At 37.1% G+C, this 20,022-nt stretch overlaps 1 protein-coding gene across 9 annotated transcripts in view; it reads right to left on the bottom strand.

Moving 5' to 3' along the window:
- The window catches only part of CCDC150 (coiled-coil domain containing 150), a 98,023-nt gene that overhangs the window by 43,696 nt on the left and 34,305 nt on the right, over positions 1-20,022 (bottom strand). For 7 of the 9 annotated variants that reach the window (XR_013330671.1, XM_077745788.1, XM_077745789.1 and 4 more), the window contains 4 exons: positions 17,159-17,283; positions 16,737-16,914; positions 16,115-16,183; positions 2,422-2,535 (listed from right to left, as the gene is read on the bottom strand). Coding sequence is in view for 8 of the 9 variants with exons in the window: in XM_077745788.1 (XP_077601914.1) it covers positions 2,422-2,535; positions 16,115-16,183; positions 16,737-16,914; positions 17,159-17,283 (486 nt within the window). In the remaining variant the exon portion in view is untranslated. The remainder of the gene's footprint in view (positions 1-2,421; positions 2,536-16,114; positions 16,184-16,736; positions 16,915-17,158; positions 17,284-20,022) is intronic. The other 2 variants (XM_077745791.1, XM_077745792.1) reach the window with 1 other exon arrangement.

Below are 20,022 nucleotides of genomic sequence, written 5' to 3'. Positions count from 1 at the left end.
AGTTTCAACTTTAATCACTCTATGTGGTTCCCACTAAGGCAAAGGAAATTATTTTTTAAAAGCATTCAGGCTAAGAAAGTTTTGGTTTCAAAATAACCTAAGGGTGGGGCACCTGGGTGGCTCAGTCAGTTAAGTGTCTGACTTCGGCTCAGGTCATGATCTCACAGTTCATGGGTTCGAGGGCAGCCTCGACAGGGCAGAGCCTGGAGACTGCTTCGAATTGTGTCTCCCTCCCTCTCCCCACCCTTCTCTCTCCCCTACCCCCTCTCTCTCAAAAATAAACATTAAAAAAAAAATTACCTAAGGGAAATATAGACTGTTAACAGTAAACAGGAGGTTAGTCAGAATATACTATCATAAAATCAATCATCAATTAATTTTCTATCAGTGTAAGACATACAGTCTCCCTTTCCCACAATACTTTCTATTTTGGAAGCTATGAGGTAAAAAAGTTCCATGAACACAACATTTGGGATTATGTTTTGACCAAGTCTTCAGCAACAAACAAGGAGGGCCAATGATGTTACACAAACAAAACTATACCATAACCATAAAAGCATAGTTATTTAAAATTCAATTCTAAGTTCTATAAACTGAGGGGCCCCATGTGCTGTAAAGTGCAATATAAAATACCAAGAGCTAGATTTAAACCTAAAACATGCTAGCTATAACAAACACTCAAAAGATAACTTTGCTTGCCCTCTTGAATATGAAGTCTTTTTTTCTCAGTAACTAGTCTGTCTCTTATAAAAGATGCCCAAGAATTTTTAAAATAATGGTATTTTTACCTCAATAAAGTTCCCTCTTTTAGGCAAAGGCATAAAAAAATTCTATTAATCTTTTAAATATACTTTAAAAATAACTTCCTCTGTTTTGGTCACCTAAGAGAATGTTAACAAAGTCATAGGGTAAACTGTCTTAGCAAAATAAAAATGTGATAGTATCTGACACAAGGTCACTTATTTAAATTCACAGCAAACAGAAAAGAAGTTGTTCCATTTGTTCCAGTTGCTAAGGGAAAGCAGATATTAAGGCAGTAATTTAGATTGTTTCCAGATTATTTAAATAGGATTTATATTTAAGAGACTCAGTGGAAGACCAGAAATTAGAGAGCACTTAAATGAGTGACTATCTCAGATTCTGAGTTGTGGACGGCCTGTGGAGCAGGCCAGGAGCAAGGATAAGCCTAGCTGGGGGGCGCCTGGGTGGCTTAGTCGGTTAAGTGTCCGACTTTCGCTTAGGTCATGATCTCGCGGTTCGTGGGTTCGAGCCCCGCGTCGGGCTCTGTGCTGACTGCCAGCTCAGAGCCTGGATCCTGTTTCAGTCTGTGACTCCCTCTCTCTCTGACCCTCCCCTGCTCATGCTGTCTCTGTCTCTCTCTCCTAGAAATAAAGAAAACATTAAAAAAAAAAAAAGCCTAGCTGGTACATGGCCAATGAGCAGAGGACATGGATAAATCTTTAATCTTGGGAACGGAGGGTTGGTCTGAGATAGTACCAGGAATTAGAGCTAATGCACCTTGTTGCTATAATAGGAACTTAAAGGCTTTTTTTTTTTTTTTTCTGGGATAGTTCAAATACTAAAAATTCAATAAATGTTAGTTATGTGCTACATGCTTTACATGTATTAACTTACTTAATCCTCCAACAACCTTCTAATAATGGTATTATTTTCCCCACTCTGACAAATTAAGAAACTGAGGCCCAGAGAGGTTAAGCATCATACTCAAGGTCACAGCCAAAATTGAAATGTAGGCAGTCTGGTTCTAAGGCCATGAAAATGTAAGGGACTTAGATAATTTTCTAAGATTTCATAGTTGAAGTAATGAGCAGCTTATGACAGAGTTTGAAAGAATTTAACTTAGATCAAGACAGACTCACATCAGGGCCTTCTATGCAATTTTCAAAGGTGATTTGCATGTTATAGAAGCAGTAACTAATTCTTTATCAGGTACTCAAGAGCACACAGGAAACATTAGCTACTTAACAGGATGATCATCTCTTGAAATACCCACCACTTGAATATGTTTTAAGAACTCTACCATTCAAATACTTTTACAAACCGTACTTATGTACTCATTACTGATTGCCTAATGGAATGGTCAGAAAAGGAAAAGAAAAATACAAGTTTCTTTCTCATAATTTATAGATGAGGAAATATTTTAAAACATTAGAAATATTTGCCCTTTTCAGTACTAAAGATCATCTGTGGAGGAAAATGTTTAATAGCTGCCTCAAATTCTTGTTTTCTTAATCTTTTATTATTTGAGTGCTTGTAAGGCTGCCATATTCAGCCTGTGTTATTCAAGACTCAACGATATTTATTAAAACACAAATAAAGAAAACTCATCTTCTAACTTCTGATTTTTTAAACACACACGAGTCACTAATTCCTAATTTAGACTGACCTTTTTATACCCACCCCATTGTAATCAGAAGTGACTTGCTGAAGTTCTAGGGAAGCCATTTGTTCTGACAGGTCCTTATTCTTTTCCTCTAGAGTCTGCAGGTTATGGGTCAATGTATTTATGTCTGCCTTTGAAACACAAACGGAGAAAAGAAATCTATTTATGNGGCTGTATACTTTTGGGTCCACTTCTGAGTTCTCAATTCTGTTCCATTGGTCTATGTGTCTGTTAAAATGACACTTCTAATTGCAAAATAGAAGTTACTGTATGAATGTGTTATCCTGTCTCTAAATGCAGGAATTAGCAGTCTGATAGCTCTGATGATTTTTTAAACATTTTTCCTTTTCTTTTACATTTTTCAGCTTTTCTAGTTGTCTTCAGATGGAGGATTATGACAAATTATATCGTTCATATTTACTAGAAGTCCTTCTGGTACTTGATATTTACTTAAATATTAATTTAAGCTTATAAATATAGATGAAGGCCTCCGCAAAATACTAGTAAAATGAATCCAGCAATATATAAAAAGGATAACAAAGCAGGACTAAGTTTATCCCAGTAATACAAACTCTGTTAAACACTCAAAATCAATTAGTAGACTGTAACATACAGAAGAAAAGCTATAATAATAATCTCTATAGATGCAGAAAATGCATTTCACAAAATTCAACATTCATGATAAAAACTCAGCAATCTGGAAATGAAAAGGAACCATCTCTACCTGATAAAGTATATCTACTAAAAATCTGCAAGTAATATCTTTTTATTATAATTAAACATTTTTTAAATGTTTATTTTTGAAGGAGAGAATGACAGAGTGTGAGTGGGGGAGGGGCAGAAGACAGGGAGACAGAATCCAAACCAGGTTCCAGTTTCCAAGCCATCAGCACAGAGCCTGACACTGGGCTCAAACCCATGAGCTGTGAGATCACGACTTCAGCCGAAGTCAGATACACAATTGACTGAGCCACCCAGGCACCCCTACAACTAATATCTTAATAGTGAAAGACTTGAATATTTCTCCATAACACTGGGAAAAAAGCAAGAATATCTATTCTCACCATTCCTATTCATTATCATACAGGAGGCCATACCTGAAGCAATAAAGAAAAAGTATAATAGGCATAGAGATTGGAAATGGAAAATAAAAATATCTCTACNGCTCAAACCCATGAGCTGTGAGATCACGACTTCAGCCGAAGTCAGATACACAATTGACTGAGCCACCCAGGCACCCCTACAACTAATATCTTAATAGTGAAAGACTTGAATATTTCTCCATAACACTGGGAAAAAAGCAAGAATATCTATTCTCACCATTCCTATTCATTATCATACAGGAGGCCATACCTGAAGCAATAAAGAAAAAGTATAATAGGCATAGAGACTGGAAATGGAGAAATAAAAATATCTCTAATTATAACAGATATGATTATCTACATAGGAAATTTCAAAAAATTTACAAAAAAGGTACGAGAATAAGTGACTTCAGTAAGGTTGAAGGATATAAGGATGCAACCCTATTGTATTTCTATATACTAGCAACAAACAATTGGAAATTGATATTTCTTAAAAGTTTACCTTTTGTAGTAGTACCAAAACCCATGAAATTCTTTGGTACAAATCTAAAATATGTCCAGTATTTAATATGCTCAAAATTAACAAAATACTGGTAAGAGAAATTAAAAACCTAAATAAAATAGGGAGGTATGTGACGTTCATGTGTAAGATTGAATATTGCTAAAATGTCAATTCTTTTTTTTTGTAATTTATTTTTTAGTTTACATCCAAGTTAGTAAGCATATGGTGCAACAAAGATTTCAGGAGTATATTCCTTAATGCCCCTTACCCATTTAGCCCATCCTCTCCTACACAACCCCTCCAGCAACCCTGTTTGTTCTCTGTATTTAAGAGTCTCTTATGTTTTATCCCCCTCCCTGTTTTCATTATTTTTGCTTCCCTTCCCTTTTATCTATTTTATATCTTAAATTCCTCATACAAGTGAAATCATATGTTTGTCTTTCTCTAATTTCACTTAGCGTAATACTCTCTAGTTCCAACCACATAGTTGCAAATGGCAAGATTTCATTCTTTTTGATTGCCGATTAATACCCCATTGTATATATGTACCACATCTCTATCCATTTATCCATTGATGGACATTTGGATTCTTTCCATACTTTGGCCATTGTCAATAGCGTTGCTATATACATTGGGGTGCATGTGCTCCTTTGAAACAGCACACCTGTATCCCTTGGATAAATACCTAGTAGTGCAATTCATGGGTCATAGGGTAGTTCTATTTCTAATTTTTTGAGGAATCTCCGTACTGTTTTCCAGAGTGGCTCCATCAGTTTGCATGTTCACGAGCAGCGCAAAACAGATCTTCTTTCTCTGCATCCTTGCCAACATCTGTTGTTGCCTGAGTTGTTAATGTTAGCCATTCTGACAGGTGTGAGGTGGTATCTCATTGTGGTTTTGATTTGTATTTCCCTGATTATGAGTGATGTTGAGCATTTTTTCATGTGTTGTTTGGTGGTCTGGATGTCTTCTTTAGAGAAGTGTCTATTGCCCATTTCTTCACTTAATTTGTTTTTTTGGGTGTTGAGTTTGAGAAGTTCTCTACAGATTTTGGATACCAACCCTTTATCTGGTATGTGGTTTGCAAATACTTTTTCCCATTCCGTGGGTTGCCTTTTAGTTTTGCTGATGGTTTCCTTTGCTGTGCAGAGCTTTTTATTTTGATGAGGTCCCAACAGGGACCTCAGAATAGGTTCATTTCTGCTTTTGCTTCCCTTGCCTCTGGAGATGTGTTGAGTAAGAAGTTGCTGCGGCCAAGGTCAAAGAGGTTTTTGCCTGCTTTCTCCTCTAGGATTTTGATGGCTTCCTGTCTTATGTTTAGGTCTTTCATTCATTTTGAGTTTCTTTTTGTGTATGGTGTAATAAAGTGGTCCACGTTCATTTGCTGTCCGGTTTTCCCAGCATCATTTGCTGAAGAGACTGTCTTTATTCCACTGGATATTCTTTCCTGCTTTGTCAAAATTAGTTGGCTATACGTTTGTGGGTCCATTTCTGCGTTCTCTGTCCTGTTCCACTGATCTGAGTGTCTGTTTCTGTGCCAGTACCATACCATCTTGATGATTACAGCTTTGTAATACATTTGAAGTCTGAGACTGATGCCTCCAGCTTTGGTTTTCTTTTTCAATATTGCTTTGGCTATTCGGGGTTTTTTCTGATTCCATACATATTTTAGGATTGTTTGTACTAGCTCTGTGAAGAATGTTGGTGTTATTTTGATAGGGATTTCTCAATTCTCTTTAATCTCAATTAAAATTGTGTGGCTCTGGACCAGGGTCCACTTTCTGGTGGGGTTATGGAGGTTGAAAAGATGTCCTAGAAAAAATATGAAAGAGAGTTCTTCAAGCTGAAATAAAAAGGTATTAGATAATAACTGGAATTCACATAAAGAAATAAAGAGTACAGCTGCTACAGTAAAGGTAGCAATATAGGTATGTGTAAAAGGTATTTTCTTGTTTTTGTTTTTAAATGTGTATTTATTTTGAGAGAGAGAGAGAGGGTGAGAGAGAATCCCAAGCAGGTTCCATGCTGTCAGTGCAGATCATGCCATGGGGCTTGATCTCACAAACCACGACATCATGACCTGAGCTGAAATCAAGAGTTGGATGCTTAACTGACTGAGCCACCAGGCACCCCTAAAAGGTGTTTATATATATTTCTTTGTAACTTTCTTGGTTACTCATAATGCAAAAATATACAGTAAAAGAAAGAATAAGGGAGTTAAATTAGTGCACTAGAAATATCTACTTAACACAGAAGAAGGCAGTAATGGAGATAGAGAGGAACCAAAAGCATTTAAGACATAAAAAATAAACAGTAATGTGGCAGATGTAAATCCTACCTTAGCAGTAATTATGTTAAATATAAATAGATTAAACACTCCACCAAAAAAGCAGAGATAAGCACAATGTATCTTTTAAATGATCCAACTGTATGCTGTTTATAAGAGACACACTTTAGATTCAAAGACACGATTTGTTTCTCAGTATTCAAGAGTCTCTCATGGTTTGCCTCTCTCCCTTTCCCCCAAAGACACGAATAGGTCAAAATTAAAAGAATGGAAAAAGATACATCTTGTAAACGTAACCTGAAAAAAGCTGAACGTAACCTGAAAAAAGCTGAAGTAACGATACTAACATTAGACAAAACTGACATTAAGACAAAAATGTGTGAGATAAAGAAGACCATTATAATATAATGGTTTATAAGAAATATGTTTATTCAGGTGACCAAAATACATTTTTCAGATATATGTGGTCTTCACCCACGGTTCCTGAAAACATTTCAGAGCCATAAAGGTGAAATAGGTGTCCTGTTAATAATGAAGGTAACTTCTGAACCCCACCTAAGAGTGGGGACTGATTGCCACGAGGACCAACCAAGTGATTAGAGGGTTGAAACTTTCAGTACTAGCCCCTAACTTCCAAGGAGGGAAGAGGGACTGAAGACTGAATTACAGCCAATGGCCAATCACTAAGTCAATAATAACCATGCACTGAAGCCTCTATAAAACCCCCAAAGGACTGGGTTCCAAGAGCTCCTGAGTTGGTGAACACATGGAAACTGGAGAGAGTGGTGTGCCTGGTGAGGGCATGGAAACTCATTGCCCTTTCCCCACACTTCACCCTATGTATCTCTTCATCTGGCTGTTGATATGTGTCATTTATCATATCCTTTAATAGACCGGCAAATGTGTTTCCCTGAGTACTGTGAAGCACTCTAGCAAATTACAAGAATCTAAGGATGAGGCTGTTGGAATCTCCAATCTATAGCCAATAGGTCAGAAGCACAGCAGCCTGGTATAACAGCCTGGAGCTGGAGACTGGCATCTGAAGTGGGAGGTCAGGGGTGGGAGAAATCTTGTAGGACTGAACCCATAACCTGTGGAATCCAATGCTATCTTTGGGTAGACAGTGTAAGAACTGAGTTGAATTCTCAGATGCCCTGTTGGTATCCAAAAACTGCTCAGTGTTGTGTGTGGGGGAACCCCCTGGCATGTTGGAATTGGGTCCAGGAGCCTAAGAGATATTATATACTGAAAAAAGGTTCAATCCATCAAGAAGATATAACATTTATAAACATATATGCCTCTAACAACAGAGTGCTAATATAAATGAGACAAACTAATAGAATTGAAGGGAGAAATCAGTGATTCAACATAGTTGGAGACTTCAATATGTCACTTTCAATAATGAATAGAACAATCAGAAGATCACAGAGGAGACAAATGACTTTAACAACACTATAAAGCAATTGGACATCTATAGAACACTCTTCCCAACAATAACAGGACACCATTTTTCTCAAGTACATATGCAACATTCTCCAGATGTACCATGTTAGGTAGGCCACAGAACTCTCAATAATTTGAAAGGACTGGAAGTATACAAAGTATGTTCTCCAACCATAATGAAATAAAATTAGAAATTAATAAAAGGAAGAAATTTGGGAAAGTCACATGTATGGGAAAATTAAACAACAAACTTCTAAATAACTAATTAGCCAAAAAGAAAATCACAAGGGAAGTTAATACTTTGCGATGAACAAAAATGAAAATATGACAAAATGTATGGAATGCAGCTAAAGGAGTGCTTAATGGGAAATTTATCCTGTAGACAACTATGTTAAAAAAGAAAAATAAACTGACAACATAAGCTGCTATCTTAAAAAACTAGAAAGAGCCAATTAAACCCAAGCAAGCAGAAGGACGAAAAGAATGAGGATTAAAGCAGAAAAAGAGAGGAAAAAAAATAATAGAGACAATCAGTAAAACCAAAAGTTGGTTCTTTGAAAAGATGAACAAAATTGACAACACTTGAGCTGTATTAACAATAAAAAAGGCAGAAAGAAAAAAGGAGAGGGAAAGACGCAAATTACTGAAATTAGGAATGAAGAGTGAACATTATACTGAACTTAAAGAAATAAAGCAAAGGAGCTACTATGAACAATTATATACCAATAAGTTACACAGCTTAGATGAAATAGAAAAATTCTTAGCACTACTACTGAAACTAAAAAAGTGGAAAATGTGAGTGAGATCTCTAACAAGCCATTGAATCAATAATAATAACTTAAAACAAATAAAAAAATTCCCCACAAAGAAAAACCTGGAACCAGAAGGCTTCTGGTAAATTCTATAAAACATTTAAAGATAAATTAGCACCAATGCCTCAAAAACTCTTCCCAAAAATAGAAGGGGAGGTAACACTTGCCAAATCATTTTAAGAGGCCAGTATCACTTTGATACTAAAACCAAAGTATCACAAGAAAACTATAGAACAACATCCCTTATTTATAACAATTCAAAAATCCTCAACAAGCCAGCCAGATAAAACAACATATAAAAGGATTATATATCATGAACAAGTAAAATTTATCCCCAAAATGAAAGCTTGGTTCAACATTTGAAATCAACCAATGTAATAATACCATAGTAATAAAGGACAAAATCTACAGGATTATCTCAATAGACATAGAATATGCAATTGACAAAACTCAACATACTTTCATGATGAAAACTCCAAACTAGGAAAAGAAGGAAATTTCCTCATCCTGATAAAGAGCATTTAGAAAAAGCCCACAGCTAACATCATACTTAATGGTGACAGACTGAAAGCTTTCCCCCTAAAGTGAGGAACAAGACAAGGATGTCTGTCTGCTCTCACCATTTCTATTCAGTGTTGTATTGGAGATTCTATCCAAAGCAATTACAGAAGGAAAGAAGAAGGGAGGAAGGGGAAGGAAGGGGAAGGAAGGGGAAGGAAGGGGAGGAAGGGAAGGAAGGAAGGAAGAAGAAAGAAAGAAAGAAAGAAAGAAAGAAAGAGAAGAAAAGAAAGGAAGAAAAGAAAGAAAGAAAGAAAGAAGTAAAGGAGGAAAGAAATAAAGAAGGAAAGAAAGGAGGAAAGGAAGGCAGCAAATGTGAGAAGGAGAAATAAAACTCTATTTGCAGATAACACATTCTTCTACAGAAAAAATATATTCATTGCAATACTCCCCTAGTTGAGCTACAGATTCGATGAAAACTATCAAAATTTCAAAAATTAAAAGCTGATCCTAAAACTTATAGAGAAATATAAGTATCCAGAATTGTCACAACAATCTTGACCAAAAAAAAAAAAAAAATGTTGGAGGACTATTGCATCTTGATTTCAAAATTACTACAAAGCTAGAGTAATCAAGACTGTGTGGTACTGGCAAAGGAAAGACATAGAAACCAGTGGAACAGAATTCAAATTCCAGAAATAAATCCATACTTCTATGGTTAACTGGGTTTTGACAAGGGAGCCAACACTATTCAATAGAAAGAATAGCCTTTCAACAAATGGTGCTGGGACAACTGGATACCCACATATAAAATAATGAATTTGTACCTCTACCTCAACTCATATATAAAATTAACTCAAAATGGCTCAAAGACCTAAATGTAGTATGAAAAGCTATAAAGTTCTTAGAACAAAAAAAGTTAACCTTTGTGACCTTGTATTAGGCAATAGTTTCTCAGATGTAACATCAAAGCACAGACAACCAAAAAAATAAATAAATAAACTGAATGTCAAAAAAATCTAAAAATTTAATGGAAAGAGCCTAAGTGTCCATCAACGGACGAATGGATCCAAAAGATGTGGTTTATCTATACGATGGAATACTACATGGCAATGAGAAAGAATGAAACCTGGCCTTGTGTAGCAACGTGGATGGAACTAGAGGGTGTTATGCTGAGCGAAATAAGTCAGGCAGAGAAGGCAGATACCATATGTTTGCACGTATAGGAGGATTGGGAGGAACTTAACGGAGGACCAAGGGGGAGAAGAAGGGGTGAAATAGTGGGGGAGAGGGAGAGAGGCAAACCATGAAAGACTCTTGAATACTGATAACAAACCGAGGACTGATGGGTGTGGCGGGGGGGAAGGGGAGAGATGGGCATGGAGGAGGGCACTTGTAGGGATGAGCACTGGGTGTTATATGGAAACCAATTTGACAATAAACTATTTGTAAAAAAAAAAAAAAAAAAAAAATCTAAAAATTTAAAACAGAACCCATATGGGGTGCCTGAGTGGCTCAGTTGGTTGAACATTCAACACTTGATTCTAGCTCAGGTCATTATCAGGGTCATGGGATTGAGCCCCGTGTCAGTCTCCATGGTGAGCATGGAGCCTGCTTAAGATTCTCTCTCTCTCTCTCTCTCTCTCTCTCTCTCTCTCTCTCTCTCCCACTCTGCTCCTCTCCCCTGCTTGTGCTCTTTCTTAAAAAAAAAAAAACCAAAATAAAAAAAAATCAGAACCCACAGAATGGGAGAAAAATACCTACAAATCACATACATATCTGATAAAGACCTACCATCCAGAATGTATAAAGAACTCTTACAACTCAACAATTAAAAGATAACCCAGTTTACAATGGGCAGCTGATCTGAATAGACATTTCTCCAAAGAAAATATACAAATGGCCAAAAAGCACATAAAAAGATGCTCAACATCTTTAGTTATTAGTAATTAGGGAAATGCAAATCAAAACCAAAACAAGGTAGCACTTTCACAACTACTAGGATGGCTATTATTAAAAATTAAAAAAATAACTGTTGGTGAGGACGTGGAGAAATTGGAACCTTTGTACACTGCTTGTGGGGATGTAAAATAGTTTGGCACTGTGGACAACAGTCCAGTGGTCCCTCAGAAACTTAAAATTACCATATGGCCCAGTAATTCCATTCATTGATATGTGTCCCAAATACATGTACAACACATATGTACATTTATAGCAGCACTAATCACAAAGGTGCAAGCAAACAATGCAAATGTCTATCAATAGATGAACATACGAACAAAACAAATGGTGGTATATGTATATATACACCTCTCTCTCTCTCTCTCTCACACACACACACACAGTGAATATTATTCAACTATAAAAAGGAGTAAAAGGAAATCGATTACTGATATGTACAACAGCATGGGTGAACCTCAAAACTGTTATTCTAAGAAGCCAGACACAAAAGATTACTTATTGTATGATTACATTTATATGAAATATCCAGATAGGTAGATCCATACAGACAGAATGCAGATTGGTCACTGTCAGGGGTGAGAGGAAGGAGGGAATAGGAAATGATTAATTAATGGGTAAGGGGTTTCCTTCTAGGTGATGAAAATGTTTTGGAACTAGACAGAGGTGGTAGTTACATAACATTGCAAATATATATAAAGCCACTGAATTGTTCCCTTTAAAGTGTTTGGTTTTCTATTATGTGAGTTTCACCCCAATTAAAAAACACCATGAGATACTCCATACCCACTTGGATGAGTATATTAATTTTTTAAAAAGCAGACAATAATAAATGTAGGTGAAAATGTGGAGATATTTGTATCTTCATACACTGCTGGTGGGATTCTAAAATGGTACAGCCACTTTGTAAAACACTCGGGTAGTTTCTCAAAATGATAGTTATCATATGACCCAGTTTTACTTCTAGAGAATTGAAAACATATGCTTACACACACAAAAATTGTATGCAAATGTTCATCACCTTATTCTTCACAGCCAGAAAGTGGAAAAAACTAAATACGTATCAACTGACGAATGGCTAAGTCAAGTGTGGTGCGCTCACACAATATATTATTATTCCGCCCTTAAAAGGAACAGTATGGATGAAGCTTGAAAACTTTATACCTAGTAAAGAGGCTAGACCCAAAAGGCCACATACTATTTTATTCTATTTATATGAAATATGAGAACAGACACATTCATAGAGACAGAAAATAGAATAGTGGTTGCCGGGAGCTGGGGGCAGGGCAGAATGGGGGGTGAATTCTAATGGGTACCAGGTTTTGTATTGGTGATAAAAAGTTTCTAGAATTAGATAGTTACGATGTTTGCCATCTGAAACCACTGAATTGTATATTTTAAGAAGCTGAATTTATCATATACTAATTATCTCAATAATAAAAAGAACTAGATCAGACGATCCATTTGAAAATAAAATGAACCTTGAACTATACCTTGTATGATATCCCCAAAATAACTAGAAATGTATCATAGAGCTGATATAAAACCTGAAACTATAAACGTCTCGAGAGCAAAAAAGAAAATCTTTGATAGGTTAGGCAAAAATTTCTTATATATGATCCAAAATTAAAAGTAGGATATAAAAAATATGACCCAAAAATTTAAAAATTTGTAAGGTGGATTTGATCAAAATGTAAAACTTGTTTTTCGAAACAGCATGAAATAAACAAGGCATAAAGTGGAAGAAAAATATGTAAAGCACATATGAGATTTGTACATATGCAAACAGTTAAGAATTTTTTACATAAGAATCAGTATAAGGCCATGTTAAAATTTCTAGAAAAACCAACATAAGAAAACAAACAACTCAGCTACAAATGGCTAAAAGATTTGAAGAGACACTTCAAGTTGTGGATGACAGAGGAAAAGATGCTCAATATGATTAAACACTAGAGAAATGCAGTAATTAGCCACACTAATATAGCACTCTTATGCCCATTAGAAGGGCAGAAACTAAAAGGACCAACAATACCAAGAGCTGGTGAAAATGCAGAGAAACTGATGGGAAGGCAAGATTGTACAGATTCTTTGGAAAACAGCTGAATAGTTTATTATTCTGCCAAACGTATATTTACCGCAGGATCTAGAATTCCAAATCCTGTTACACACCCAAAAGAAATAAAAATATGTATTCATATTTCAATATTTATACAGACTTTACTCATAACTGCAAAATTTACCAACTCAAATGTCCTTCAAATGGGTAAAGAAATTATGGTATATCCATATAATGGAACACAATCAACTGATACATACAACAGCATGAACTTCAAATACCTTATGCTAAATAAAAGAAGCCAGACTTAAAATGCTGCATGTTGCATGATTCCATTTATGATATTCTGGGAAAGGCATAACCACAGGAACAGAAAAGCAGATCCATGGTTGTCAAAGGATGGAAGGGGAAGAAGAGGTTCATAACAAAGAGGCACCAGGGACCTCCCTAGGGTGATAGAAATATTCTCTATTTTCACTGTGAAGGTGCTTATATAATTGTATGTGTTTGCCAAAACTCACAGAACTGTACACTAAAAAAAAAAAGTGAATTTCACCATGCATACTATAACTTAATAAGTCTGACTAGAAGAACATGGTTTTACGATGAACACACATTTGAAAAATATCAAATTAGGCAAAAAAAAAAAAAAAAAGACCCTGTATAAGCATGATCATTTGGCCTAATAAAACTTCTCTAACCAGCAAATGTCTTTTAGCCCCATGCACTTATATTTAGCCTGCATTCAAACAAATGAAATCAGATGAGCAAAATGATGCTATGTTTTAATCACAGACATACAGTACTTGCCTTAGCCAAGTAACATTCCCTAGCATTTTAAGCAAAAAGCATTCATGAATTTAATAGTATCCACCAATTCTCCAAATTTTAAAAAGCATATTTAAGGCCAAACTGACACCAGTAAAGTCCTTACCAGTTTAAAGGGAAGCAAAAATAAGATAAAAACAGAGAGGGAAACAAAACATAAGAGATTTTTTTTTCTTTCACAGTTTATTGTNGAGAGAGAGAGAGACAGCGTGAGCAGGGGAGGGTCAGAGAGAGAGGGAGTCAGACTCTGAAATAGGATCCAGGCTCTGAGCTGGCAGTCAGCACAGAGCCCGACGCGGGGCTCGAACCCACAAACCGCGAGATCATGACCCAAGCGAAAGTCGGACGCTTAACCGACTAAGCCACCCAGGTGCCCCTCTCCCCAACTATTTTTTCCTTCACCTCCCTCATGGTCCTCTGTTAAGTTTCTTCTGTTCCACTTATAAGTGCAAACATATGGGATCTGCCTTTCTCTGCCTGACTTATTTCATTTAGCATAACACCCTCAAGTTCCATCCACATTGCTACAAATGGCANCATTTCTTCACTGGATTATTTTTCAGGTGTGGAGTTTGGTGAGTTCCTTATAGATTTTGGATACTAGCCCTTTATTCGATATGTCATTTGCAATATCTTTTCCCATTCCGTCGGTTGCCTATTAGTTTCATTGCCTGTTCCCTTTGCCGNGCTTTCATCATACAGATCTCCTATATCTTTGGTTAGGTTTATTCCTAGGTATTTTATGGTTTTTAGTGCAATTATGAATGGGATCAGTTTCTTGATTTCTCTTTCTGTTGTTTCATTATTGGTGTATAAAAATGCAACCGATTTCTGTACATTGATTTTGTACCCTGCAACTTTTCTGAGTTCATCGATCGGTTCTAGTAGGGTTCTGGTAGAGTCTGTCAGGTTTTCCACGTAGAGCATCATGTTTTCTGAGAAACGTGAAAGTCTGACTGCTTCTTTGCCAATTCTGATGTCTTTTATTTCCTTTTGTTGTCCGATGGCTGATGCTAGGACTTCCAGCACTATGTAAAACAACAGTGGTCAGAGTAGACATCCCTGTCGTGTTCCTGACTTCTGGGGGAAAGCTCTCAGTTTTTCCCCATTGAGGATGCTATTAGCTGTGGGCTTCTCATAAAAGGCGTTTATGATATTTAAGTATGTTCTTTCTATCCCGACTTCATAGAAGACTCTTAAATATAGAGAAAACTGAGGGTGACTCGAGGGGAGGAAGGTGGGGAGAGAGGCTAAATGAGTGAGGGGCATTAAGGAGGACACTGATTGTGACAAGCACTGGGTGTTATATGTGAGTGACAGATCACTAAATTCTACTCCTGAAACCAATATACACTGTATGTTAACTAGCTTGGATTTAAATAAAATAAGTAAATAAATAAGTAAATTATAAAAAGATTTTTTAGGTTGTACTATTTTCAAATCTCTAGAGATCTGTAACTAAATCTTAGACTACCTGCCAGCGTGGTGAACTGTATCCGAGCTTGCGCTCAGAATTTATCTTTTTCGTTTCTTCCCAATTCTTAAATTATAAGTTTACACACATATTGTAACAGTAATATGAATATTATTTAATTCGGTCAGAAGCCAAAAAGTAACCAAGGATTGATGGTTATACTGACATGTATTGCAGAATTTACTGTCTGGGGTAGGTTTGACATTCTAGATAATTCCAGATGATGGTGACACATAATCTTTATGCTCTCCCAATTTTGAAACACAAAGACCAATGTTTTAAAGATTGTTTTTCTTTGTTTTATTTTAATAAGAATTGTATTGTGTCTCTGGCCATTCTATATTTTTAGAACCCAGAAGAGAGTATCTCACAGATGCAGTGACAGGTGCTAATAGGTACTTAGGAAGCCCAATTGGCTTTACAAAACAAAAAACCCAGCAGTGTCAGCAATTATCTTTGCTTCTCAAAGGACCATTAGCTCACTCTCAAGGGACTTCCTGGCTAAAATCCTCAGTAACACTAGGGTTAGAGGTGATCATGACTCACTGGCAAACACTAGAAGCTCAACAAGTGAGTGCTCCCCAAAAGCAGCCTTGTGCCACAGTGACTGGAGTGCTCTGAGTTGCATCCACCCAGTGGCTTCTTTGTCCTTCTACATCTTGGTATTCAACAAAATAACCCATCTCCCCTAAGACAAGCTGACACAAGAGGCAGAGAAACAGAAGGGAATAAAATACAGGGAAATATCAACAAATAAAACGTGGAGTACCTTGTTTTCAGCTAATTCCTTTTCCAAATTGCATTTTTCTTGAGCTAGTTCTTTCTCTGTGTTATTAACCTGCCCAAGGAGGGGAAAAAAAGAAATGAATCAATTTTAAAGCAGCTGACAGGCTCTACTACAGCAGCCACACCCTGCATGTTATTAATACCTACACTGCAGAGATAGCACATCCTCTCAGAAAAGGGGCCACTCAGGGAGTCTCTGAGGCAGAGCAGACTTCACAAATTGCCCTGAAATTAGAAAGACACGTCTGCATGTCAGACTCTGCTGGTTCCTTCCTAAATAGGAAGACCAGGCTGTTCCCCCTTAACCTCCATTGTCCCACTCCTTCAGGGGAAATTAATTTTTTAAATCTGACCCTTTCACTAACATGAGGATGTGTGAACTATGAGTTGACAGTCACTAATGCTGTTTAAGGGATAGCTATTTGGCACAGGCTACTCCACATGCTAAAAAACACAGATTAGCTACCTAAAGATATCTTTAACGGGCAACTCAGACAAACTGCATCTGGGTGGGCTCTATTTCTTTTCTTGTCTTGCACTCAAAATAGTTTTAGAACAAGATCACCACCCCAACCAGGAGGTAATATAAATGTGCTTCTACCTACCTCTTCCTGAAGTCTGTCTTTCTCCTCTAGCAAAGACCTCTTCTCTTGCATCGATGCTTCCAATTCACCTCGCAATCTTCCAATAGTTGATTCCAGCAGCTCTTTCTGCAAGGCTGCCCTCTTCTCAGCATCCTGTGCTTTCTGGATACACTGATTATGCTCAAGGATTAAATGGTCCCTGGAGTAAGAGAACAAGGAGACATGAGCACTAAAAGAGAGTTCTTTAATGGATTCATGTTCTCAGAGAGCACATTGCCTGAGAGCAGTTACCAAAATGTTCTACCAAAACTAGTTCCTTGATGGCAAAGTCTTTATCTTTCTATCTGGCCCAAGAAATGCAGAATTAAGCGTTCTGATTAAAGCATAAGAAATACAAAGGCAAGAATGAAAGGTACAGAAGTTTTTGCCTATAATTTACTTACAGATGTGCCTGGAGTTGGGTTTTCTGATTCTGAACACTCTGTAGCTCAGTAGTGATACTGGCATGGGCTGCATCCAGCAAGAAGTTTTGTTCTTGAAATGTCTGTGTCATCATTTTCTGCTCTACCTGAGTTTTAAAAGTATTATTAAAAGCTGAGATGTCACAAAGTCATTTGATGGGGCATCATTCAATGATACTGAACTTATGAAAGACAAATTTTAATATAAATAAAACCTTTTTAAAAGAATTTCATGCTCAGCTCTCTCTGTCCCCAATCTGACGTGACCACAGTTCTATCATTTTATAGCTCTACCAGCCAACAATGAAGATGCATTATCTACCCAGCCTGCTGAAGAATTTATAAAACTCAACATGAACATATTTTTAGATAAAAAATTCTATTAAGAATATTTTGGTACTTTAAAGTTTCAATATGACACATACTTTATTTTGAAAAGTAAAACAATAACAATGCATATAAAGTGGAAAGATCTCTTCACCTATCTCTCCCTCGCCCCCATCAAATAATCCCACTTTCCAGGGACAATCATGTTAATAATATGGTGTGAATTCTTTGGAAAATATTTAAAAATGCACCCAGATACTGTGACAGCAAAAGTACTATATAGAAATATCTAGGAGATTTTACGGATTCAGTTCCAGACCACCACAATAAAGCAAATATCACAATAAAGCTAGTCAAATGACTTTTTCATTTCCCACTGCATATACGAGTTATGTTTACACCATACTACAGTCTATTAAGTGTGCAGTAGCATTAGGTCTTAAAAAACAATGTACATAATTTAAAAATATCTTATTGCTAAAAAATGCTAGCCATCATCTGAGCTCTCAGCGTCATCATCCTTCTGCTGGTAGAAGGTCCTGCCTTGATATCAATGGCTGCTGATCAGGCTGGTGGTCGTTCAAGGTTAGGGTAGCTGTGCACGTTCTTAAAATAAGCCAACAACGGGGGTGCCTGGGTGGCTCAGTCGGCTGAGCATCTGACTTCAGCTTAGGTCATGATCTCACTGCTTGTGATTTTGGGCCCCACGTCGGGCTCTGTGCTGACAGCTTAGAGCCTGGAACCTATGTCGGATTGTGTGTCTCCCTCTCTCTCTGCTCCTCTCCTGCTCACTCTCTGTCTCTTTCTCTCAAAAATAAACGTTAAAATTTTTTTTAAATAAGCCAACAACGAAGTTTGCCACATCGAATGACACTCTCTTTCTCAAGCCACTTGTCTGTAGCATGTTATGCTGTTTGAACAGCATTTTACCCACAGTACAACTTCCTTCAAAATGGGAGTCAATCGTCTTCAATCTTGCTATTGCTTTATCAACTAAGTTTATGTAATATTCTCATTTCAACAGTCACAGCATCTTCACCAGGAGTAGTCCATCTCAAGACACCACTTTCTTTGATAATCTATAAAAAGCAACTCCTCACTCATTCAAGTTGTATCATGAAACTGCAGCAATTCAGCATATCTTCAACCTCTTTCGATTCTGGTTCTCTTGCTATTTCCACATCTGCAAGTACTTCCTCCACTGGAGTCTTGAACCCCTCAAGGTTATACATGAAGGTTGAGATCCATTTCTTTCAAATTCCTGTGAATGTTGATGTTTTGGCCTCTTTCCACAAATCACGAATATTCTTAAAGGAACCCAGAATGGTGAATTCTTTCCAAAGGTTTTCCATTCCCTTTGGCCAGATCCATCAGAGTAATCACTAGCTATGGTAGCTTATAGTCTTATGAAATTGATTTCTTAAGACTTAAAAATTAAAATTACTGCTTGGTTCATGGATTTCAGAATAGATGTTGTATTAGCAGACATGAAAACATTAATCTCGTCCATCTCCATCAGAGCTCTTAGGTGACCAAGTGCATTATCAACAAGCAGTAATACTTTGAAAGGAATCTTTTTTCTGAGCAGTAGGTCTCAACAATGGGTTTAATATATTCAGTAAATTGGAGTGCCGAGGTGGCTCAGTCAGTTAAGGGACTGACTCTTAGTTTTGGCTCAGGTCATGATTCCACAGATGTGAAATCCCTTGGGCTCAGTGCTGGGCATGACGCCTGCTTAAGATTTTCTTTCTCCCTTATTTCCCGTCTTGCTCATGCACATGCACACACTCTTAAAAAAAAGTTAAAAATACTCAGTAAAGCATGTTGTCATCAGATGTCATCCAGGCTTTGTTGTTCCCTTTATAGAACACAGGCAGAGTGGATTTAGCATAATTCTTTTTTTTTTTTTTAATGTTTTATTTATTTCTGAGAGAGAGAGAAAGAGACAGCATGAGCAGGGGAGTCAGAGAGAGAAGAAGATACAGAATCTGAAGCAGGCCCCAGGCTCTGAACTGGCAGCCCAGAGCCTGATGCAGGGCTCGAACCCACGAACCATGAGATCATGACCTGAGCCGAAGTTGGATTCTTCACCGACTAAGCCATTCAGGTGCTCCAAGGATTTAGCATAATTCTTAAGGGCCCTAGGATTTTCAGAATGGTCAACAAGCACTGGCTTCAACTTAGGGTCACTTGCTACCATTTGCCCCAAACAAGAGAATCAGCTTGGCTCTTTCTGCTCAACAAAGTGGCTGAGCAGCAAATACGGAAATGCAGATTTTGTTAAGAACCTGACTCTTGCTCTGACCCTTTAGATTGAGCCTAGTGACACCATTTACAATGTCAATGCCAAAATCCAAGATAAGGAGAGCATTCCTTGACTAGCAGTATGTGATTTTTGCAGACCAACAGTTAGAGGATGGCGGCACTCTCTGAGACATAAACATAAAGTTTCCCTTACATTGAGCAGGGCAGAAAAAAGAGAGTCAGTCTGTGTTTTGAAGCCAGGCATTGACTTTTCC

Source organism: Crocuta crocuta, unplaced genomic scaffold (assembly GCF_008692635.1).
Source record: "Crocuta crocuta isolate KB4526 unplaced genomic scaffold, BGI_CrCroc_1.0 scaffold564, whole genome shotgun sequence".
Lineage (NCBI taxonomy): Eukaryota > Metazoa > Chordata > Mammalia > Carnivora > Hyaenidae > Crocuta > Crocuta crocuta.
This window is presented reverse-complemented; position numbering and strand designations above follow the sequence as displayed.